Source organism: Oncorhynchus masou, chromosome 23 (genome assembly GCF_036934945.1).
Source record: "Oncorhynchus masou masou isolate Uvic2021 chromosome 23, UVic_Omas_1.1, whole genome shotgun sequence".
NCBI lineage: Eukaryota > Metazoa > Chordata > Actinopteri > Salmoniformes > Salmonidae > Oncorhynchus > Oncorhynchus masou.
In genome coordinates, this window is record NC_088234.1 from 4,246,245 (window position 1) to 4,271,063 (window position 24,819).

Consider the following 24,819-nt stretch of genomic DNA (forward strand, 5'->3'; position numbering starts at 1 on the left):
AATCAAAAGAAATCAGCCAAGACCTCTCAGAAAAAAAATTGTAGACCTCCACAAGTCTGGTTCATTCTTGGGAGCAATTTCCAAACGCCTGAAGGTTCATCTGTACAAACAATAGTACGCAAGTATAATCACCATGGGACCACGCAGCCGTCATACCGCTCCAGGAAGGAGACTCGTTCTGTCTCCTAGAGATGAACGTACTTTGGTGCGATAAGTGCAAATCAATCCCAGAACAACAGCAGAGGACCTTGTGAAGATGCTGGAGGAAACGGGTACAAAAGTATCTATATCCACAGTAAAAACGAGTCCAATATCGACAACCTGAAAGGCCGCTCAGCAAGGAAGAAGCCACTGCTCCAAAACCACCATTAAAAAGCCAGACTACGGTTTGCAACTGCACATGGGGACAAAGATCATACTTTTTGGAGAAATGTCCTCTGGTCTGATGAAACAAAAATAGAACTGTTTGGCCATAATGACCATCGTTATGTTTGGAGGAAAAAGGGGAGGATTGCAAGCCGAAGAACACCATCCCAACCATGAAGCACGGGGTGGCATGTTGTGGGGGTGCTTTGCTGCAGGAAGGACTGGTGCACTTCACAAAATAGATGGCATCATGAGGCAGGAAAATTATGTGGATCTATTGAAGCAACAGCTCAAGACATCAGTCAGGAAGTTAAAGCTTGGTCACAAATGGGTCTTCCAAATGGACAATGACCCCAAGCATACTTCCAAGTTTGTGGCAAAATGGCTTAAGGACAACAAAGTCAAGGTATTGTAGTGGCCATCACAAAGCCCTGACTTAAATCCTATAGAACATTTGTGGCAGAACTTAAAACGCGTGTGTGAGCATAGAGGCTTAAAAACCTGACTCGGCTACAGCTCTGTCAGGGGGAATGGGCTAAAAAAAAACACCCAATTTATTCTGGTAAGTTTGTGGAAGGCTACCTGAAACGCTTGACCCAAGTTAAACAAGGCATTGCTACCAAAATACTAGTTGAGTACATGCAAACTTCTGACCCACTGGGAATGTGATGAAAGAAATAAAAGCAGAAATAAATCCCTATTATTTCACATTCTTAAAATAAAATGGTTATCCTAACTGACCTGAGACGGGAATGTTTACTAGGATAAAATGTCAGGAATTGAGAACCTGAGATCAAATATAATATCTTCTGACTTCAACTGTAACTTTTTGAACGGTAGTACACACACACACACACACACAGTGTATTTGGAAAGTATTCAGACAGGTATTCAGAGGAACTATGGAGCGTTTTCAGAGTTTTCCATCGGGTTCTTGATCCACTACCTGACCATGGCCCTTCTCCCCTGATTGCTCAGTTTGGCCGAGCGGCCAGATCCAGGAAGTGTCTTGGTGGATTTGTACTTCTTCCATTGAAGAATAATGGAGACCACTGTGCTATTGGAGAACTTCAATTGCTGCAGAGATGTTTTGGTACCCTTCCCCAGATCTGTGACTCGATACAATCCTGTCTCAGAGCTCTACGGACAATTCATTTGACCTCATGGCTTGGTTTTTGCTCTGACGTGCACTGTCAACTATGAGACCTTTATATAGACAGGTGTGTGTATTTTCCAAGTGATATTTAATCAATTGAATTTACCACAGGTGGACGGACTCAAGTTGAAGAAACATCTCAATCAATGGCCACAGGATGCACCTGAGCTCCATTTCGAGTCTCATAGTAAAGGGTCTGAATACTTATGTAAATAAGTTTTATATTTTTAATAAATTTAGCAAAAACAAATACAAACCTGTTTTCACTTTGTTATTGAGAGAATTGTTTTAATCCATTCTAGAGTCTCCATGCACTATATTCAAACCAAAAGTTTTTGCTGATTTGACATTTTTCCTATTTTGTTGCCTGACATCCTGGAATTAAAATGGATTTTGGGGGGTATCATTTGATTTATACAACATTTTTGTTGCCTTGCAACCTGGAATTAAAATATAATTGTTGGGGGGAGTTTGTATCATTTGATTGACACAACATGCCTACAAAAACTATTTTTTATTGTGAAACAAACAAGAAATTATACCAAAAAACTGAACTTGAGCATAACTATTCACCCCCCCCCAAAGTCAATACTTTGTAGAGCCACCTTTTGCAGCAATTACAGCTGCAAGTCTCTTAGCTTGTCTCTATAAGCTTGGCACATCTAGCCACTGGGATTTTTGAATCTGTGGGAGGTGAATCTACAGGAGGTGTATCTACGGGAGGTGAATCTGTTAGCTGGTATCTATGCTGTATTGTGTAGACCCTTTATTTCAGTCCCTGTGCCTTCTCTTACAGTGCCTGGAATGTAACATGATAGGACTTGCCCAGACTTGCCTTACAAGACCATCAAAAGACTCCCGTAATCATACCATCCTCTGTCCAACTCCCTCCACTCAATCCATGAACCTCCACATCAGCGGTAGAATGCAGCTTGTTGGTCCAACTCTCTCCACTCAATCCATGAACCTCCACATCAGCGGTAGAATGCAGCTTTCAAAGACTGGTTGACCTGTCATATATTGTTTTTTACTTTTTTTACTCTTGGAGTGTTCTAGAACTCTTGAGGTTCTATGAAATGCTATACAAATGTAATAGATTAGTATTATTAGTACATGCAGCGTTATGAATGAGAGATTCAAGTGACGTTTCGGATGTGCAAACCGGTACTAAAATTAGGTTAAAGGTCAGATTAAGGTGAGGGTGTGTTTTAGATGTTGCCTAGTTGGTTTGAAAAAGGTCTCTAGCCTGACCCATGCTATGAAGCGTGTCAGCTTGGGTTCCAGGCTAGCTTTCCTTGTCTCTCTATTACAGTAAGTTAGAGTGAAGAGAGTAAGAGTGAAGACTGAATTTCCTTAGCAACATAGTCATGTTTCAAAAGCTGTTCTGTAGTTGGGTTGTAATTAGTTACGTTGTGGTATTCTTTTATAAACAGGAAAAAATCATTGTATTGTATATTGCAGACCAGTATGCCGCATAGTCAGTGGACGGTTTATTAGGTACACCCATCTCGTACCGGGTCGGACCACACTTTGCCTCCAGAACAGCCTGAATTATTTGGGGCATTCAACAAGGTGTCGGAAAACGTTCCACAGCGATGTTGGTCCATGCTGACGCGATGGCATAAAGTAGTTGCTGCGGATTGGACACCGGTACGTTCCTGCTGCGAACAACCCCGTTACATCATCATTACAAAGATCCTCTATTGTGGGACTGCGCAGGCCACTTGAGTAAACCGAACAAAGTGAATTAGACTTTCATGGGTCATGCAGGCAGTAGACATGCGTTCAGTAGTCCCATTGAGCTGGGAAGTGGCACAAATCGAAAAGGGATATGGGCGGAAAGTAGGTTGCTAGAGCCAGTAACTCGAATCCCTGAGCTGACAAGGTAAAAATCTGTCCTTCTACCCTGAATAATGCAGTTAACCCCACTGTTCCCTGGTAGGCCATCATTGTAAATAATAATTTGTTCTTAACTGACATGCCTAGTTGAATAAATTAAAATTAAGTTAAATAAATAAAAAATAAAGTTCTGGCCTGTGTCTAAAACTTTTTCAATCAATGAATTTAAAAATAACAACAATAATAATAATTTATATATAAAATCTCTGAAAGTGTGACAGAAAAAACATCAGATTTTTTAGTTTTTGTGTTCACACGTTCAACAAGGAGTTTGTAATGCGTTCAGTTTCCCACTGCGGTTCATTTATGGCAGGGGTGTCAAAGTCAAATGGACGGAGGGCCAAATAAAAAATTTAGCTACAAGCCGAGGCCGGACTGTTCGAATGTTCATTGAAAAATTTTCTTTTCCCTTTTTCACAAGCTGCTCTTTTAGATTGATGGACAACTGGTCTACTCTCTCGGCAATGGTGTTTCTGCTCAGACTCACATTTAAAAAGAGTTGCCTTTTTCTGGGCAAACTTCGTCACAAACTTTAATCATGCAGTTTTTGATGAAATCCCCTCCGTAAATGGCCGGGCTGATTTAGCGATCTCTTCTGCCAAAATAAAACTGGCCTTGACAGCAGCCTGGCCTTGTGATTTGGCTTTTTTGAACAGAGCCTGTCGAGATTTGAGGCCTCGTTTTAATTCCTCTGCCTTTTGTAGCCTTTGTTCCATGTCCATATTCTTGTTTTTGTCCGCGTGTTTCGTTTCATAATGTCGTCTCAGATTATACTCTTTCAGTACCGCCACACTTTCTCCACACAGAAGACACACAGGTTTTCCAGCTACCTCCGTGAACATATACTCCGACTCCCACCTTGTTTGAAACCCCGGTTCTCAGTGTCCACCTTCCGTTTTGCCATTTTTGATGGGTATCTGAAAGTTAATTTTACTGTGATGCTGACGACTGCTGTGCCAATAAATATTGAAATGAAGCAGCCTACTGCTGCGTCACCGTTGCATTGTGGGAAATGTAGTATTGGTGCGTGTAAAAGATCTGCGGGCTGCCGGCTTGATGCGGTCTGCGGGCCGGTTCTAATAATAAATCAAGATCATCCCAGGGGCCGTAAAAAACCTTCTCGCGGGCCGGATGTGGCCCGCAGGCCTTGACTCTGACATATGTGATTTATGGCATTCACACCTCATACTGGTACCACAGATGGATAATGTATGTAAGCTGCATAACTGGACATTTGAGAAAACTGCCCTTAAGCACAGGTCTAGGATCAGTGTAACCCCACGCCCTAACCCTCACCAACGGGAGAATAACTGTCCCAAGATCAGTGTCTAGGTCTAACTTTACAACTTCATTTCCAGGGAGAGACAGAAAAAGAGTTCCATAAATGCTCTTTCGTTCGATCTTGGAGAGAAGTAGGAAGGAAAAGATCGCGCGAGAAAGACATTGTTGTGCGACAGAAGTGTCTCCACTTCCTGTGTCGTCATCAACATGCGACCAAACCTGGAGCAAGAAGTGGGAGATTCGAAGTAGCAAAACAAGCAACAGTAATTTCATATTTCATTAAACAAATACCATCTAGGATTAGTTAAAAACGAAAAAGGAAAACCACGACACCGGAGTAAGGTAATATAACTTACTGTGTATAAGAACGTTCTTGTTTCTGGCACAAATGGTTTTGCATGACTGTTAATAACATAGCTAGCAAGCTAACTCGACAGCGATGCGTAAAGGGTTATCGACGTGATACTTGTTATTGTCATGTTGCTAACTCCCATGGTAATCGATACTGGATTTTGCGTAAGACTCGCGCACGTCACTTCAGGCTTGCATGAAAAAGCCTTCTGCTTTCCCCCTGTAGCCACAAGCCTTGGTAGTTCGCCGTGATTAAAATAATGCTTTGTATTTCACGTTGTGACCGCAGGAACATCGGTTTGAATCCAGGTCACTGCATTGCAATGTCAAACCATGAGGGATATTTTTTTTAATTTAAATGAATAAGGTAGGTAATGATATCTCAGAACTGTAATTGTCACATGTTGTTTGGCGTGAGGGTTAGTATCTCATGATAAGCTGTAGACCACACTATATACCAAGAGAGTTCTCATCTATATTCTTTATAACTGTCTATTTACTACCAGAGGCGGTGTGCTCCTAGTAGAGGCGGTGTGCTCCCAGTAGAGGCGGCGTGCTCCCGGTAGAGGCGGCGTGCTCCCGGTAGAGGCGGCGTGCTCCCGGTAGAGGCGGCGTGTTCCCTGTAGAGGCGGCGTGCTCCCTGTAGAGGCGGCGTGCTCCCTGTAGAGGCGGCGTGCTCCCGGTAGAGGCGGCGTGCTCCCGGTAGAGGCGGCGTGCTCCCGGTAGAGGCGGCGTGCTCCCGGTAGAGGCGGCGTGCTCCCTGTAGAGGCGGCGTGCTCCCTGTAGAGGCGGCGTGCTCCCGGTAGAGGCGGCGTGCTCCCGGTAGAGGCGGCGTGTTCCCTGTAGAGGCGGCGTGCTCCCGGTAGAGGCGGCGTGCTCCCGGTAGAGGCGGCGTGCTCCCGGTAGAGGCGGCGTGCTCCCTGTAGAGGCGGCGTGCTCCCGGGAGAGGCGGCGTGCTCCCGGGAGAGGCGGCGTGCTAGCCACAGATTCACAGAATGCAGCCAATGTCAAAGCGAAATAAATAATTTTCTACCTACAGTCGTGCTTTTACTAAAACTCCAGATCTAACTGGGTGATCAATAAATCATGGGATTTATCTGTTGCTATTTTTTTTATCTTCTAATGATTGTGCTAGCAATGGCTCCATACAGAATCTAGCTATCTATCTTAAAAATAGTTTACAAAACCCTTTTTTGTCACGGTAGGATGCTAAAGAACTGCCAACAGTCTGAGTTGAGCAAAATTGACATGCTGCAAGGTGGACAAATCTAATGATTGCTCGCAAATGTTTAAGTTTACACAAATACAGATGATTCTTTTCATGTTCACCACTCATCAATTACACATTTTTCAAATTGTGTTTACAACTAGAAAAGTATATTCTACAAACTCAAATCATTACGCCAATGATTTTACCTCTGTACCTCTGCTGTTGCTATGCGATCAAAGGCTACAGCATCATCTAGATCCGCGTGGTACATTTTGAATTTATGCACCTCTGCTGTAGATGACCTGTGTCCTACTAAACTACACTTACTGTTCTAGATTCGTACAGCTATGGCTGCCTCCATCCTACTAAACTACACTTACTATTCAGATCCATACAGCTATGGCTGCCTCCATCCTACTAAACTACACTTACTATTCAGATCCATACAGCTATGGCTGCCTCCATCCTACTAAACTACACTTACTGTTCTAGATCCGTACAGCTATGGCTGCCTCCATCCTACTAAACTACACTTACTGTTCAGATCCATACAGCTATGGCTGCCTCCATCCTACTAAACTACACTTACTGTTCTAGATCCGTACAGCTATGGCTGCCTCCATCCTACTAAACTACACTTACTGTTCTAGATCCGTACAGCTATGGCTGCCTCTATCCTACTAAACTACACTTACTGTTCAGATCCATACAGCTATGGCTGCCTCCATCCTACTAAACTACACTTACTGTTAGATCCATACAGCTATGGCTGCCTCCATCCTACTAAACTACACTTACTGTTCTAGATCCGTACAGCTATGGCTGCCTCCATCCTACTAAACTACACTTACTGTTCAGATCCATACAGCTATGGCTGCCTCTATCCTACTAAACTACACTTACTGTTCCAGATCTATACTGCTATGGCTGCCTCTATCCTACTAAACTACACTTACTGTTCCAGATCCATACAGCTATGGCTGCCTCTATCCTACTAAACTACACTTACTGTTAGATCCATACAGCTATGGCTGCCTCCATCCTACTGAACTACACTTACTGTTCCAGGTCCATACAGCTATGGCTGCCTCCATCCTACTAAACTACACTTACTATTCAGATCCATACAGCTATGGCTGCCTCCATCCTACTAAACTACACTTACTGTTCTAGATCCGTACAGCTATGGCTGCCTCCATCCTACTAAACTACACTTACTGTTCTAGATCCGTACAGCTATGGCTGCCTCTATCCTACTAAACTACACTTACTGTTCAGATCCATACAGCTATGGCTGCCTCTATCCTACTAAACTACACTTACTGTTCTAGATCCGTAGAGCTATGGCTGCCTCCATCCTACTAAACTACACTTACTGTTCAGATCCATACAGCTAAGGCTGCCTCTATCCTACTAAACTACACTTACTGTTCCAGATCTATACTGCTATGGCTGCCTCTATCCTACTAAACTACACTTACTGTTCCAGATCCATACAGCTATGGCTGCCTCCATCCTACTAAACTACACTTACTGTTAGATCCATACAGCTATGGCTGCCTCTATCCTACTGAACTACACTTACTGTTCCAGGTCCATACAGCTATGGCTGCCTCCATCCTACTAAACTACACTTACTGTTCTACGTCCATACAGCTAATATTAACTAATACAAGATAAGAATACCTACATAATAAGTGTTTTTAATAAGTCGTAGGAAGTGATCGGAGCAACACCGGGATAAAGCAAGGTAATGATTAACACCGAAAGCTGTCCGAGCGGGAGCTGTCAACGCCGCCACCATCCACCCTATCAGACAACAGCGATTGGGGCTGCAACCTCTGATGTAATTCATTCTATTTTCAATGGTTTTTGTTCCTTCCTGTGTTGTGTGTGTGTGTGTGTGTGTGTGTGTGTGTGTGTGTGTGTGTGTGTGTGTGTGTGTGTGTGTGTGTGTGTGTGTGTGTGTGTGTGTGTGTGTGTGTGCGCGCGTGTGCGCGTGTGCGTGTGGTGTGTGTGTGTGTGTGTGTGGTGTGTGTGTGTGGTGTGTGTGCGGTGTGTGTGTGTGTGTGTGTGTATGTGTGTGTGTGTGTATGTGTATGTGTGTGTATGTGTGTGGTGTGTGTGTGTGTAGCATGGCGACCCCCAGTAAGACCCCGCCAGGTTCTGACCCCAAGCAGCTGGAGAGGACCGGGACGGTCCGGGAGATCGGCTCTCAGGCAGTGTGGTCTCTGTCTTCCTGTAAACCAGGTGAGTTCAGTTGGGTTTTATTCATTAGTGCACACTGTAGCAAAAACAAATGTTTTGCAAAGGTAATGAAAACTAGTTATTGGACCATTCAGGACAGTCCCACCCGGGTTTCAGTTTGTTTGTTGTCTGATGAACTCATCCCTGGTGTTTTCCTCTGTCTCTGATGAACTCATCCCTGGTGTTTTCCTCTGTCTCTGATGAACTCATCCCTGGTGTTTTCCTCTGTCTCTGATGAACTCATCCCTGGTGTTTTCCTCTGTCTCTGATGAACTCATCCCTGGTGTTTTCCTCTGTCTCTGATGAACTCATCCCTGGTGTTTTCCTCTGTCTCTGATGAACTCATCCCTGGTGTTTTCCTCTGTCTCTGATGAACTCATCCCTGGTGTTTTCCTCTGTCTCTGATGAACTCATCCCTGGTGTTTTCCTCTGTCTCTGATGAACTCATCCCTGGTGTTTTCCTCTGTCTCTGATGAACTCATCCCTGGTGTTTTCCTCTGTCTCTGATGAACTCATCCCTGGTGTTTTCCTCCGTCTCTGATGAACTCATCCCTGGTGTTCTTTCTCTGCTCCTCTCGTCAGCTGACTGGTGAACTCATACAGTGACTCTGCCCCCTCCCTCTAGGGTTTGGTGTGGACCAGCTGAGAGATGACAACTTGGAGACATACTGGCAGTCTGATGGATCCCAGCCACACCTAGTCAACATCCAGTTTAGGTACATTCTGTATCCCTTCCTTCCTGCCTGTCTGCCTTTCTCCCTGCCTGTCTGCCTTTCTCCCTGCCTGCCTTCCTGTCTGCCTTTCTCCCTGCCTGCCTTCCTGTCTGCCTGCCTTCCTGTCTGCCTTTCTCCCTGCCTGCCTTCCTGTCTGCCTGCCTTCCTGTCTGCCTTTCTCCCTGCCTTCCTTCCTGCCTGTCTGCCTTTCTCCCTGCCTGCCTGACTTAGTCAATCAGGATCTCAATGAAGGCATCTCCAACATACATCATTCATCTCTTCCCTCCTCCTCCTCAGGAGAAAGAACATCATTCATCTCTCCCTTCTCTCCTCCTCTCCTCAGGAGAAAGACCATCATTCATCTCTCCCTTCCCTCCTCCTCTCCTCAGGAGAAAGACCATCATTCATCTCTCCCTTCCCTCCTCCTCAGGAGAAAGACCATCATTCATCTCTCCTCCTCTCCTCAGGAGAAAGACCATCATTCATCTCTCCCTTCTCTCCTCAGGAGAAAGACCATCATTCATCTCTCCCTTCCCTCCTCCTCTCCTCAGGAGAAAGACCATCATTCATCTCTCCCTCCTCTCCTCAGGAGAAAGACCATCATTCATCTCTCCCTCCTCTCCTCAGGAGAAAGACCATCATTCATCTCTCCTTCCCTCCTCCTCAGGAGAAAGACCATCATTCATCTCTCCCTTCTCTCCTCAGGAGAAAGACCATCATTCATCTCTCCCTTCCCTCCTCCTCTCCCTCAGGAGAAAGACCATCATTCATCTCTCCCTCCTCTCCTCAGGAGAAAGACCATCATTCATCTCTCCCTTCCCTCCTCCTCTCCTCAGGAGAAAGACCATCATTCATCTCTCCCTCCTCTCCTCAGGAGAAAGACCATCATTCATCTCTCCCTCCTCTCCTCAGGAGAAAGACCATCATTCATCTCTCCCTTCCCTCCTCCTCTCCTCAGGAGAAAGACCATCATTCATCTCTCCCTCCTCTCCTCAGGAGAAAGACCATCATTCATCTCTCCCTTCTCTCCTCCTCTCCTCAGGAGAAAGACCATCATTCATCTCTCCCTTCCCTCCTCCTCTCCTCAGGAGAAAGACCATCATTCATCTCTCCCTTCTCTCCTCAGGAGAAAGACCATCATTCATCTCTCCCTTCCCCTCCTCCTCTCCTCAGGAGAAAGACCATCATTCATCTCTCCCTTCTCTCCTCAGGAGAAAGACCATCATTCATCTCTCCCTCCTCTCCTCCTCTCCTCAGGAGAAAGACCATCATTCATCTCTCCCTTCCTCCTCCTCTCCTCAGGAGAAAGACCATCATTCATCTCTCCCTTCTCTCCTAAGGAGAAAGACCATCATTCATCTCTCCCTTCTCTCCTCCTCAGGAGAAAGACCATCATTCATCTCTCCTCCTCTCCTCAGGAGAAAGACCATCATTCATCTCTCCCTTCTCTCCTCCTCTCCTCAGGAGAAAGACCATCATTCATCTCTCCCTTCCCTCCTCCTCTCCTCAGGAGAAAGACCATCATTCATCTCTCCCTTCTCTCCTCAGGAGAAAGACCATCATTCATCTCTCCCTTCTCTCCTCCTCTCCTCAGGAGAAAGACCATCATTCATCTCTCCCTTCTCTCCTCCTCTCCTCAGGAGAAAGACCATCATTCATCTCTCCCTTCCCTCCTCCTCTCCTCAGGAGAAAGACCATCATTCATCTCTCCCTTCTCTCCTCAGGAGAAAGACCATCATTCATCTCTCCCTTCTCTCCTCCTCTCCTCAGGAGAAAGACCATCATTCATCTCTCCCTTCCCTCCTCCTCTCCTCAGGAGAAAGACCATCATTCATCTCTCCCTTCTCTCCTCAGGAGAAAGACCATCATTCATCTCTCCCTTCTCTCCTCCTCTCCTCAGGAGAAAGACCATCATTCATCTCTCCTTCCCTCCTTCTCTCCTCAGGAGAAAGACCATCATTCATCTCTCCCTTCTCTCCTCCTCCTCCTCAGGAGAAAGACCATCATTCATCTCTCCTCCTCTCCTCAGGAGAAAGACCATCATTCATCTCTCCCTTCTCTCTCAGGAGAAAGACCATCATTCATCTCTCCCTTCTCTCCTCCTCCTCCTCAGGAGAAAGACCATCATTCATCTCTCCTCCTCTCCTCAGGAGAAAGACCATCATTCATCTCTCCTCCTCTCCTCAGGAGAAAGACCATCATTCATCTCTCCCTTCCCCCTTCTCTCCTCAGGAGAAAGACCATCATTCATCTCTCCCTTCCCCCTTCTCTCTTCAGGAGAAAGACCATCATTCATCTCTTCCTTCTCTCCTCCTCCTCAGGAGAAAGACCATCATTCATCTCTCCCTTCCCTCCTCCTCTCCTCAGGAGAAAGACCATCATTCATCTCTCCCTTCCCTCCTCAGGAGAAAGACCATCATTCATCTCTCCCTTCTCTCCTCCTCCTCAGGAGAAAGACCATCATTCATCTCTCCCTTCCCTCCTCCTCTCCTCAGGAGAAAGACCATCATTCATCTCTCCCTTCCCTCCTCAGGAGAAAGACCATCATTCATCTCTCCCTTCTCTCCTCCTCTCCTCAGGAGAAAGACCATCATTCATCTCTCCCTTCTCTCCTCCTCAGGAGAAAGACCATCATTCATCTCTCCCTTCTCTCCTTCTCTCCTCAGGAGAAAGACCATCATTCATCTCTCCCTTCTCTCCTCAGGAGAAAGACCATCATTCATCTCTTCCTTCTCTCCTCCTCTCCTCAGGAGAAAGACCATCATTCATCTCTCCCTTCCCTCCTTCTCTCCTCAGGAGAAAGACCATCATTTATCTCTCCTCCTCTCCTCAGGAGAAAGACCATCATTCATCTCTCCCTTCTCTCCTCCTCTCCTCAGGTGAAAGACCATCATTCATCTCTCCCTTCTCTCCTCAGGAGAAAGACCATCATTCATCTCTCCCTTCCCTCCTCCTCTCCTCAGGAGAAAGACCATCATTTATCTCTCCTCCTCTCCTCAGGAGAAAGACCATCATTCATCTCTCCCTTCCCTCCTCCTCAGGAGAAAGACCATCATTCATCTCTCCCTTCTCTCCTCAGGAGAAAGACCATCATTCATCTCTCCCTTCCCTCCTCAGGAGAAAGACCATCATTCATCTCTCCCTTCCCTCCTCAGGAGAAAGACCATCATTCATCTCTCCCTTCTCTCCCTTCTCTCCTCAGGAGAAAGACCATCATTCATCTCTCCCTTCTCTCCCTTCTCTCCTCAGGTGAAAGACCATCATTCATCTCTCCCTTCTCTCCTCAGGAGAAAGACCATCATTCATCTCTCCTTCCCTCCTCCTCTCCTCAGGAGAAAGACCATCATTCATCTCTCCCTTCTCTCCTCAGGAGAAAGACCATCATTCATCTCCCCTTCTCTCCTCAGGAGAAAGACCATCATTCATCTCTCCCTTCCCTCCTCCTCTCCTCAGGAGAAAGACCATCATTCATCTCTCCCTTCCCTCCTCAGGAGAAAGACCATCATTCATTTCTCCCTTCTCTCCTCAGGAGAAAGACCATCATTCATCTCTCCCTTCTCTCCTCCTCAGGAGAAAGACCATCATTCATCTCTCCCTTCCCTCCTCCTCTCCTCAGGAGAAAGACCATCATTCATCTCTCCCTTCCCTCCTCAGGAGAAAGACCATCATTCATCTCTCCCTCCTCTCCTCAGGAGAAAGACCATCATTCATCTCTCCCTTCTCTCCTCCTCAGGAGAAAGACCATCATTCATCTCTCCCTTCCTCCTCCTCTCCTCAGGAGAAAGACCATCATTCATCTCTCCCTTCTCTCCTCCTCAGGAGAAAGACCATCATTCATCTCTCCCTTCCCTCCTTCTCTCCTCAGGAGAAAGACCATCATTCATCTCTCCCTTCTCTCCTCAGGAGAAAGACCATCATTCATCTCTCCCTTCTCTCCTCCTCTCCTCAGGAGAAAGACCATCATTCATCTCTTCCTTCTCTCCTCCTCCTCAGGAGAAAGACCATCATTCATCTCTCCCTTCCCTCCTTCTCTCCTCAGGAGAAAGACCATCATTCATCTCTCCCTTCTCTCCTCAGGAGAAAGACCATCATTCATCTCTCCCTTCTCTCCTCAGGAGAAAGACCATCATTCATCTCTCCTTCTCTCCTCAGGAGAAAGACCATCATTCATCTCTCCCTTCCCTCCTCCTCTCCTCAGGAGAAAGACCATCATTCATCTCTCCCTTCTCTCCTCCTCTCCTCAGGAGAAAGACCATCATTCATCTCTCCCTTCTCTCCTCCTCTCCTCAGGAGAAAGACCATCATTCATCTCTCCCTTCCCTCCTCCTCTCCTCAGGAGAAAGACCATCATTCATCTCTCCCTTCTCTCCTCCTCTCCTCAGGAGAAAGACCATCATTCATCTCTCCCTTCTCTCCTCAGGAGAAAGACCATCATTCATCTCTCCCTTCCCTCCTCCTCTCCTCAGGAGAAAGACCATCATTCATCTCTCCCTTCCTCCTCCTCTCCTCAGGAGAAAGACCATCATTCATCTCTCCCTCCCCTCCTCCTCTCCTCAGGAGAAAGACCATCATTCATCTCTCCCTCCTCTCCTCAGGAGAAAGACCATCATTCATCTCTCCCTCCTTCTCTCTTCAGGAGAAAGACCATCATTCATCTCTCCCTTCCCTCCTTCTCTCTTCAGGAGAAATACCATCATTCATCTCTCCCTCCTCTCCTCCTCAGGAGAAAGACCATCATTCATCTCTCCCTCCTCTCCTCCTCTCCTCAGGAGAAAGACCATCATTCATCTCTCCCTCCTCTCCTCAGGAGAAAGACCATCATTCATCTCTCCCTTCTCTCCTCCTCTCCTCAGGAGAAAGACCATCATTCATCTCTCCCTCCTCCTCCTCAGGAGAAAGACCATCATTCATCTCTCCCTCCTCTCCTCCTCTCCTCAGGAGAAAGACCATCATTCATCTCTCCCTTCCCTCCTCAGGAGAAAGACCATCATTCATCTCTCCCTTCCCTCCTCAGGAGAAAGACCATCATTCATCTCTCCCTTCTCTCTTCAGGAGAAAGACCATCATTCATCTCTCCCTTCCCTCCTTCTCTCTTCAGGAGAAAGACCATCATTCATCTCTCCCTCCTCTCCTCCTCTCCTCAGGAGAAAGACCATCATTCATCTCTCCTTCCCTCCTCAGGAGAAAGACCATCATTCATCTCTCCCTCCTCTCCTCAGGAGAAAGACCATCATTCATCTCTCCCTCCTTCTCTCTTCAGGAGAAAGACCATCATTCATCTCTCCCTTCCCTCCTTCCCTCCTCAGGAGAAAGACCATCATTCATCTCTCCCTTCCCTCCTTCCCTCCTCAGGAGAAAGACCATCATTCATCTCTCCTTCTCTCCTCAGGAGAAAGACCATCATTCATCTCTTCCTTCCCTCCTCAGGAGAAAGACCATCATTCATCTCTCCCTCCTCTCCTCAGGAGAAAGACCATCATTCATCTCTCCCTCCTTCTCTCTTCAGGAGAAAGACCATCATTCATCTCTCCCTTCCCTCCTTCCCTCCTCAGGAGAAAGACCATCATTCATCTCTCCCTTCCTCCTCAGGAGAAAGACCATCATTCATCTCTCCCTCCTCTCCTCAGGAGAAAGACCATCATTCATCTCTCCCTCCTTCTCTCTTCAGGAGAAAGACCATCATTCATCTCTCCCTTCCCTCCTTCCTCCTCAGGAGAAAGACCATCATTCATCTCTCCCTTCCCTCCTCCTCTCCTCAGGAGAAAGACCATCATTCATCTCTCCTTCTCTCCTCAGGAGAAAGACCATCATTCATCTCTTCCTTCCCTCCTCCTCTCCTCAGGAGAAAGACCATCATTCATCTCTCCCTTCTCTCCTCAGGAGAAAGACCATCATTCATCTCTCCCTTCCCTCCTCCTCCTCCTCAGGAGAAAGACCATCATTCATCTCTCCTCCTCTCCTCAGGAGAAAGACCATCATTCATCTCTCCTTCCCTCCTCCTCTCCTCAGGAGAAAGACCATCATTCATCTCTCCTTCTCTCCTCCTCTCCTCCTCAGGAGAAAGACCATCATTCATCTCTCCTTCTCTCCTCCTCTCCTCAGGAGAAAGACCATCATTCATCTCTCCTCCTCTCCCTCAGGAGAAAGACCATCATTCATCTCTCCTTCTCTCCTCCTCTCCTCAGGAGAAAGACCATCATTCATCTCTCCCTTCTCTCCTCCTCTCCTCAGGAGAAAGACCATCATTCATCTCTCCCTTCTCTCCTCCTCTCCTCAGGAGAAAGACCATCATTCATCTCTCCCTTCCCTCCTCCTCTCCTCAGGAGAAAGACCATCATTCATCTCTCCCTTCTCTCCCTTCTCTCCTCAGGAGAAAGACCATCATTCATCTCTCCCTTCTCTCCCTTCTCTCCTCAGGAGAAAGACCATCATTCATCTCTCCTCCTCTCCTCAGGAGAAAGACCATCATTCATCTCTCCCTTCCCTCCTCAGGAGAAAGACCATCATTCATCTCTCCCTTCTCTCCTCAGGAGAAAGACCATCATTCATCTCTCCTCCTCTCCTCAGGAGAAAGACCATCATTCATCTCTCCCTCCTCTCCTCAGGAGAAAGACCATCATTCATCTCTCCCTTCTCTCCTCAGGAGAAAGACCATCATTCATCTCTCCCTTCCCTCCTTCTCTCCTCAGGAGAAAGACCATCATTCATCTCTCCTCCTCTCCTTCCCTCCTCAGGAGAAAGACCATCATTCATCTCTCCCTTCTCTCCTCCTCTCCTCAGGAGAAAGACCATCATTCATCTCTCCCTTCTCTCCTCAGGAGAAAGACCATCATTCATCTCTCCCTTCCCTCCTTCTCTCCTCAGGAGAAAGACCATCATTCATCTCTCCCTTCTCTCCTCAGGAGAAAGACCATCATTCATCTCTCCTTCTCTCCTTCTCTCCTCAGGAGAAAGACCATCATTCATCTCTCCCCTTCCCTCCTCCTCAGGAGAAAGACCATCATTCATCTCTCCCTTCTCTCCTCCTCAGGAGAAAGACCATCATTCATCTCTCCCTTCTCTCCTCAGGAGAAAGACCATCATTCATCTCTCCCTTCTCTCCTCAGGAGAAAGACCATCATTCATCTCTCCCTCCTCTCCTCAGGAGAAAGACCATCATTCATCTCTCCTTCTCTCCTCCTCTCCTCAGGAGAAAGACCATCATTCATCTCTCCCTTCCCTCCTCCTCAGGAGAAAGACCATCATTCATCTCTCCCTTCCCTCCTCCTCTCCTCAGGAGAAAGACCATCATTCATCTCTCCCTTCCCTCCTCCTCTCCTCAGGAGAAAGACCATCATTCATCTCTCCCTTCTCTCCTTCTCTCCTCAGGAGAAAGACCATCATTCATCTCTCCCTTCTCTCCTCAGGAGAAAGACCATCATTCATCTCTCCCTTCTCTCCTCCTCTCCTCAGGAGAAAGACCATCATTCATCTCTCCCTTCTCTCCTCAGGAGAAAGACCATCATTCATCTCTCCCTTCCCTCCTCCTCTCCTCAGGAGAAAGACCATCATTCATCTCTCCCTTCTCTCCTCAGGAGAAAGACCATCATTCATCTCTCCCTTCTCTCCTCCTCTCCTCAGGAGAAAGACCATCATTCATCTCTCCCTTCTCTCCTCAGGAGAAAGACCATCATTCATCTCTCCCTTCCCTCCTTCTCTCCTCAGGAGAAAGACCATCATTCATCTCTCCCTTCCCCCTTCTCTCCTCAGGAGAAAGACCATCATTCATCTCTCCCTTCTCTCCTCAGGAGAAAGACCATCATTCATCTCTCCCTTCTCTCCTTCTCTCCTCAGGAGAAAGACCATCATTCATCTCTCCCTTCCCTCCTCCTCAGGAGAAAGACCATCATTCATCTCTCCCTTCTCTCCTCCTCAGGAGAAAGACCATCATTCATCTCTCCCTTCTCTCCTCAGGAGAAAGACCATCATTCATCTCTCCTTCTCTCCTTCTCTCCTCAGGAGAAAGACCATCATTCATCTCTCCCTTCTCTCCTTCTCTCCTCAGGAGAAAGACCATCATTCATCTCTCCCTTCTCTCCTTCTCTCCTCAGGAGAAAGACCATCATTCATCTCTCCCTCCTCTCCTCAGGAGAAAGACCATCATTCATCTCTCCCTTCTCTCCTCCTCAGGAGAAAGACCATCATTCATCTCTCCCTTCTCTCCTCAGGAGAAAGACCATCATTCATCTCTCCTTCCCTCCTCCTCTCCTCAGGAGAAAGACCATCATTCATCTCTCCCTTCCCTCCTCAGGAGAAAGACCATCATTCATCTCTCCTTCTCTCCTCAGGAGAAAGACCATCATTCATCTCTCCTTCTCTCCTCAGGAGAAAGACCATCATTCATCTCTCCCTTCTCTCCCTTCTCTCCTCAGGAGAAAGACCATCATTCATCTCTCCCTTCTCTCCTTCTCTCCTCAGGAGAAAGACCATCATTCATCTCTCCCTCCTCTCCTCCTCTCCTCAGGAGAAAGACCATCATTCATCTCTCCCTTCCCTCCTCCTCTCCTCAGGAGAAAGACCATCATTCATCTCTCCTCCTCTCCTCAGGAGAAAGACCATCATTCATCTCTCCCTTCTCTCCTTCTCTCCTCAGGAGAAAGACCATCATTCATCTCTCCTCCTCTCCTCCTCTCCTCAGGAGAAAGACCATCATTCATCTCTCCCTTCTCTCCTCAGGAGAAAGACCATCATTCATCTCTCCCTCCTCTCCTCAGGAGAAAGACCATCATTCATCTCTCCCTTCTCTCCTCCTCTCCTCAGGAGAAAGACCATCATTCATCTCTCCCTTCCCTCCTCCTCCTCCTCAGGAGAAAGACCATCATTCATCTCTCCCTTCTCTCCTCCTCTCCTCAGGAGAAAGACCATCATTCATCTCTCCCTTCTCTCCTCCTCTCCTCAGGAGAAAGACCATCATTCATCTCTCCCTTCTCTCCTCAGGAGAAAGACCATCATTCATCTCTCCCTTCCTCCTCCTCTCCTCAGGAGAAAGACCATCATTCATCTCTTCCTCCTCTCCTCCTCTCCTCAGGAGAAAGACCATCATTCATCTCTCCCTTCTCTCCTCCTCTCCTCAGGAGAAAGACCACAGTGAAGATGTTGTGTATGTATGCAGACTACAAGTCAGACGAGAGCTACACCCCCAGTAAGATCTCTGTCAGAGTAGGAAACAACTTCCACAACCTGCAGGAGATCAGAGTAAGAACTTTAACTGTTTTAAATGTGTATCTGTGTCAACATGTTATAACTGTTATATGATGTTATAGCTGTTATGTCATGTTATATGTATCAGTGTGTACATGTTATAACTGTTATATGATGTTATAACTGTTATGTGATGTTATAACTGTTATGTGTATCTGTGTCTACATGTTATAACTGTTATATGATGTTATAACTGTTATGTGATGTTATAACTGTTGTGTATCTGTGTCTACATGTTATAACTATTATGTGATGTTATAACTGTTATGTGTATCAGTGTGTACATGTTATAACTGTTATGTGATGTTATAGCTGTTATGTCATGTTATATGTATCTGTGTGTACATGTTATAACTGTTATGTGTATCAGTGTGTACATGTTATAACTGTTATGTGATGTTATAACTGTTATGTGTATCAGTGTGTACATGTTATAACTGTTATGTGATGTTATAGCTGTTATGTCATGTTATATGTATCTGTGTACATGTTATAACTGTTATGTGTATCAGTGTGTACATGTTATAACTGTTATGTGATGTTATAGCTGTTATGTCATGTTATATGTATCAGTGTGTACATGTTATAACTGTTATGTGTATCAGTGTGTACATGTTATAACTGTTATGTGATGTTATAACTGTTATGTGATGTGTTATAACTGTTATATGTATCAGTGTGTGCATGTTATAACTGTTATGTGATGTGTTATAACTGTTATATGTATCAGTGTGTACATGTTTTAACCGTTATGTGATGTTATAACTGTTATGTGATGTGTTATAACTGTTATATGTATCTGTGTCAACATGTTATAACTGTTATTACTATTAGTAACGATACGAGACCCCGGCACTATGAACCCCAATGAATTCAACAAACATTACATGTTTTAAATAGAACCACTAAGTCTGTCTGTAGGCTAGACCTCAGTCTGTCTGTAGGCTCGACCTAAGTCTGTCTGTAGGCTCGACCTAAGTCTGTCTGTAGGCTCGACCTCAGTCTGTCTGTAGGCTAGACCTCAGTCTGTCTGTAGGCTAGACCTCAGTCTGTCTGTAGTCTGTAGGCTCGACCTCAGTCTGTCTGTAGGCTAGACCTCAGTCTGTCTGTAGGCTCGACCTCAGTCTGTCTGTAGTCTGTAGGCTCGACCTAAGTCTGTCTGTAGGCTAGACCTAAGTCTGTCTGTAGGCTAGACCTCAGTCTGTCTGTAGGCTGGACCTCAGTCTGTCTGTAGGCTAGACCTCAGTCTGTCTGTAGTCTGTAGGCTAGACCTCAGTCTGTCTGTAGGCTAGACCTCAGTCTGTCTGTAGTCTGTAGGCTAGACCTCAGTCTGTCTGTAGGCTAGACCTCAGTCTGTCTGTAGGCTAGACCTCAGTCTGTCTGTAGGCTAGACCTCAGTCTGTCTGTAGTCTGTAGGCTAGACCTCAGTCTGTCTGTAGGCTGTAGGCTAGACCTCAGTCTGTCTGTAGGCTCGACCTAAGTCTGTCTGTAGGCTAGACCTCAGTCTGTCTGTAGTCTGTAGGCTAGACCTCAGTCTGTCTGTAGGCTAGACCTCAGTCTGTCTGTAGGCTAGACCTCAGTCTGTCTGTAGGCTAGACCTCAGTCTGTCTGTAGTCTGTAGGCTAGACCTCAGTCTGTCTGTAGGCTAGACCTCAGTCTGTCTGTAGGCTAGACCTCAGTCTGTCTGTAGGCTAGACCTCAGTCTGTCTGTAGTCTGTAGGCTAGACCTCAGTCTGTCTGTAGTCTGTAGGCTAGACCTCAGTCTGTCTGTAGGCTCGACCTAAGTCTGTCTGTAGGCTAGACCTCAGTCTGTCTGTAGTCTGTAGGCTAGACCTCAGTCTGTCTGTAGGCTAGACCTCAGTCTGTCTGTAGGCTAGACCTCAGTCTGTCTGTAGGCTAGACCTCAGTCTGTCTGTAGGCTCGACCTCAGTCTGTCTGTAGGCTAGACCTCAGTCTGTCTGTAGTCTGTAGGCTAGACCTCAGTCTGTCTGTAGTCTGTAGGCTCGACCTCAGTCTGTCTGTAGGCTAGACCTCAGTCTGTCTGTAGTCTGTAGGCTAGACCTCAGTCTGTCTGTAGGCTAGACCTCAGTCTGTCTGTAGGCTAGACCTCAGTCTGTCTGTAGGCTAGACCTCAGTCTGTCTGTAGGCTAGACCTCAGTCTGTCTGTAGTCTGTAGGCTAGACCTCAGTCTGTCTGTAGGCTCGACCTCAGTCTGTCTGTAGGCTAGACCTCAGTCTGTCTGTAGGCTAGACCTCAGTCTGTCTGTAGGCTAGACCTCAGTCTGTCTGTAGGCTAGACCTCAGTCTGTCTGTAGTCTGTAGGCTCGACCTCAGTCTGTCTGTAGGCTAGACCTCAGTCTGTCTGTAGGCTAGACCTCAGTCTGTCTGTAGTCTGTAGGCTCGACCTCAGTCTGTCTGTAGGCTAGACCTCAGTCTGTCTGTAGGCTCGACCCAAGTCTGTCTGTAGGCTATGCCTTCTCTGTGTTGTATACCATCGTCTCGTAAGTGAAGCGGAGTGGGGTTGTGAGGGGGGACACATTGTCGTCTGTGTGTTTTGGGCACGTTGTAATCAAAATTCTAATCTTAACTTGCGTAGATGTCAAACGAACCTAATGTGAGTCTCAGCCGGAACCCTATAGATGGCTGGATCCATAAACCAGTAGGATCCCCCGTCAGCGTTTTAAATCTCCAGGTTGGGAACATTCTGGCCTCCCAGTCGACAACGTCGGCGGGACAGAGAAGCTGTGGATTTAGACGTTAACGGTGTGTGTTCTCTCCACTGCTCAACGCGTGGCGTTGTGTAGCTTGTCGTTGTTCGGGGCTAATCCCAATGCCACCAAAAGCTCCGCTACATTCGTAGAGCCCTCCGTGTGCCAAAGCAAGTTAGGACATGATCTAATCAGCGGGAGATGGAATTAAACGTGAAATGAGAAGTATATGGTACAATGACCAAGAGCCAACAGCAAGGCTGCTCCCCCTGCTCTCTCTCTCTCATAGCCCCTCCTCCCCCTGCTCTCTCTCTCTCGCAGCCCCTCCTCCCCCTGCTCTCTCTCTCTCGTAGCCCCTCCTCCCCCTGCTCTCTCTCTCTCGTAGCCCCTCCTCCCCCTGCTCTCTCTCTCTCTCGTAGCCCCTCCCCTGCTCTCTCTCTCTCGTAGCCCCTCCTCCCCTGCTCTCTCTCTCTCTGTAGCCCCTCCTCCCCTGCTCTCTCTCTCTCGTAGCCCCTCCTCCCCCTGCTCTCTCTCTCTCGTAGCCCCACCTCCCCCTGCTCTCTCTCTCTCGTAGCCCCTCCACCCCCTGCTCTCTCTCTCTCTCGTAGCCCCTCCACCCCCTGCTCTCTCTCTCTCTCGTAGCCCCTCCTCCCCCTGCTCTCTCTCTCTCGTAGCCCCTCCACCCCCTGCTCTCTCTCGTAGCCCCTCCACCCCCTGCTCTCTCTCTCTCGTAGCCCCTCCACCCCCTGCTCTCTCTCTCTCGTAGCCCCTCCTCCCCCTTCTCTCTCTCTCTCGTAGCCCCTCCTCCCCCTGCTCTCTCTCTCTCGTAGCCCCTCCACCCCCTGCTCTCTCTCTCTCGTAGCCCCTCCACCCCCTGCTCTCTCTCTCTCGTAGCCCCTCTTCCCCCTGCTCTCTCTCTCTCGTAGCCCCACCTCCCCCTGCTCTCTCTCTCGTAGCCCCTCCACCCCCTGCTCTCTCTCTCGTAGCCCCTCCACCCCCTGCTCTCTCTCTCTCGTAGCCCCTCCACCCCCTGCTCTCTCTCTCTCGTAGCCCCTCCACCCTGCTCTCTCTCTCTCGTAGCCCCTCCTCCCCCTTCTCTCTCTCTCTCGTAGCCCCTCCTCCCCCTGCTCTCTCTCTCTCTCGTAGCCCCCCTCCTCCCCCTGCTCTCTCTCTCGTAGCCCCTCCACCCCCTGCTCTCTCTCTCTCGTAGCCCCTCCACCCCCTGCTGTCTCTCTCTCGTAGCCCCTCCTCCTCCTGCTCTCTTTCTCTCGTAGCCCCTCCACCCCCTGCTCTCTCTCTCTCGTAGCCCCTCCTCCCCCTTCTCTCTCTCTCGTAGCCCCCCTGCTCTCGCTCTCGTAGCCCCTCCTCCCCCTGCTCTCTCTCTCTTGAGCTGTATCAGCTCTTGTTAATAAAGTAGCTTACAAATAGACTTTTCTGCTGGTCTCTATGTTGATAAATGTATTTATGCATATTTGTCCGGGTGGGAAAGCCCCTTCTCACACTTCCCCTTCTTCCTCCTCGCTCTTCTTCCTCCTCGCTCTTCTTCCTCCTCACTCTTCCCTTCTTCCTCCTCGCTCTTCTTCCTCCTCGCTCTTCCCCTTCTTCCTCCTCGCTCTTCTTCCTCCTCGCTCTTCTTCCTCCTCACTCTTCCCCTTCTTCCTCCTCGCTCTTCTTCCTCCTCACTCTTCTTCCTCCTCATCTTCCCTCTTCTTCCTCCTCACTCTTCCCCTTCTTCCTCCTCCTCACTCTTCCTCTTCTTCCTCCTCACTCTTCTTCCTCCTCGCTCCTCTTCCTGCTCGCTCTTCCTCCTCTTCTTCCTCCTCACTCTTCTTCCTCCTCACTCTTCTTCCTCCCCGCCCTCCTCCTCTTCCTCCTCACTCTTCCTCTTCTTCCTCCTCGCTCGCCTTCCTCCTCGCTCTTCCCCTTCTTCCTCCTCACTCTTCCCCTTCTTCCTCCTCCTCACTCTTCCTCTTCTTCCTCCTCACTCTTCTTCCTCCTCGCTCCTCTTCCTGCTCGCTCTTCCTCCTCGCTCTTCCTCCTCACTCTTCTTCCTCCTCACTCTTCTTCCTCCCCGCTCTCCTCCTCCTCACTCTTCCTCCTCTTCCTCCTCCTCCCCCCACTGCAGCAGTTAGAGATGGTAGAGCCTAGCGGTTGGATCCACATCCCCCTTCTGGATGCAGTCAACAACCCCATCAGGTAGATTTATATGTGTTGTTCTGACAAGTGTCTCAAACACACTGCTTTGACCAATGATATTCTATATGTTAAATTGTCTGTCCTAATGTTTCTAATGATTTAATTTGTCAGGACGTTCATGATCCAGATAGCTGTGTTAGCCAACCACCAGAACGGCAGAGACACGCACATGAGGCAGATCAAAGTGTATACCCCCGTGGAGGAGAGCTCCATCGGCAAGTTCCCAAGATGCACCACGGTCGACTTCATGATGTACCGCACCATCAGATGACACTGAGGGTTCCGGGTGGAACCTCCTCAGGGTTACGAATAGAACTTTCCAGAGTTCCGGGTGGAACCCTTAAGTGTACAGTGTTGACAAATAAGGGAATTGGAATGCTATTTTTTTTAAGTGAAATATTATTCTAATTTTCAAGTTAACCTGAAATCCTTTTCATTTAAGATTACATGGAGCCACTCAACGTATTACTGCCTGTCTGCATCCCAAATGGCACCCTGTTCCCTATATAGTGCACTACTATAGACCCTATTCCCTACATAGTGCACTACTATAGACCAGAGCCCTATATAGTGAACTACTATAGACCAGGGCCCTATTTCCTATATAGTACACTACTATAGACCAGAGCCCTATTCCCTATATAGTACACTACTATAGACCAGAGCCCTATATAGTGCACTACTATAGACCAGAGCCCTATACCCTATATAGTGCACTACTATAGACCAGAGCCCTAATCCCTATATAGTGGTACTACTGTAGACCAGAGCCCTATTCCCTATTTAGTGCACTACTTTAGACCAGAGCCCTATTCCCTATATAGTGCACTACTATAGACCGGACCCCTACGTGTGTTCCTATGGACCCTTGTCAAAAGTAGTGCACTATATAGGGAATAGGGCTCTGGTCTAAAGTAGTGCACTACATAGGGAATAGGGCTCTGGTCTAAAGTAGTGCACTATATAGGGAATAGGGCTCTGGTCTAAAGTAGTGCACTATATAGGAATAGGGCTCTGGTCTAAAGTAGTGCACTATATAGGGAATAGGGCTCTGGTCTATAGTAGTACCACTATATAGGGAATAGAGCTCTGGTCTAAAGTAGTGCACTATATAGGGAATAGGGCTCTGGTCTAAAGTAGTGCACTATATAGGGAATAGGGCTCTGGTCTAAAGTAGTGCACTACATAGGGAATAGGGCTCTGGTCTAAAGTAGTGCACTATATAGGGTATAAAGCTCTGGTCTATAGTAGTACCACTATATAGGGAATAGAGCTCTGGTCTAAAGTAGTGCACTACATAGGGAATAGGGCTCTGGTCTAAAGTAGTGCACTATATAGGGAATAGGGCTCTGGTCTAAAGTAGTGCACTATATAGGGAATAGGGCTCTGGTCTAAAGTAGTGCACTATATAGGGAATAGGGCTCTGGTCTATAGTAGTGTACTATATAGGGAA

The 24,819-nt window shown here is 47.4% G+C and overlaps 2 protein-coding genes across 2 annotated transcripts in view; both read left to right on the plus strand.

Annotated features, from left to right (window-relative positions):
- Nucleotides 1-24,819, plus strand: part of LOC135510193 (GRB2-associated-binding protein 1-like) — a 378,827-nt gene that overhangs the window by 160,150 nt on the left and 193,858 nt on the right. The gene's annotated exons all lie outside the window — the stretch shown is intronic.
- On the plus strand, nucleotides 4,906-24,300 carry anapc10 (anaphase promoting complex subunit 10). The gene is made up of 6 exons (XM_064930710.1): nucleotides 4,906-5,044; nucleotides 8,398-8,513; nucleotides 9,136-9,226; nucleotides 18,337-18,457; nucleotides 23,296-23,366; nucleotides 23,478-24,300. The coding sequence occupies exons 2-6, from the start codon at nucleotides 8,399-8,401 to the stop codon at nucleotides 23,635-23,637; spliced, it is 558 nt and encodes a 185-aa protein (XP_064786782.1). The 5' UTR covers nucleotides 4,906-5,044; nucleotide 8,398; the 3' UTR covers nucleotides 23,638-24,300.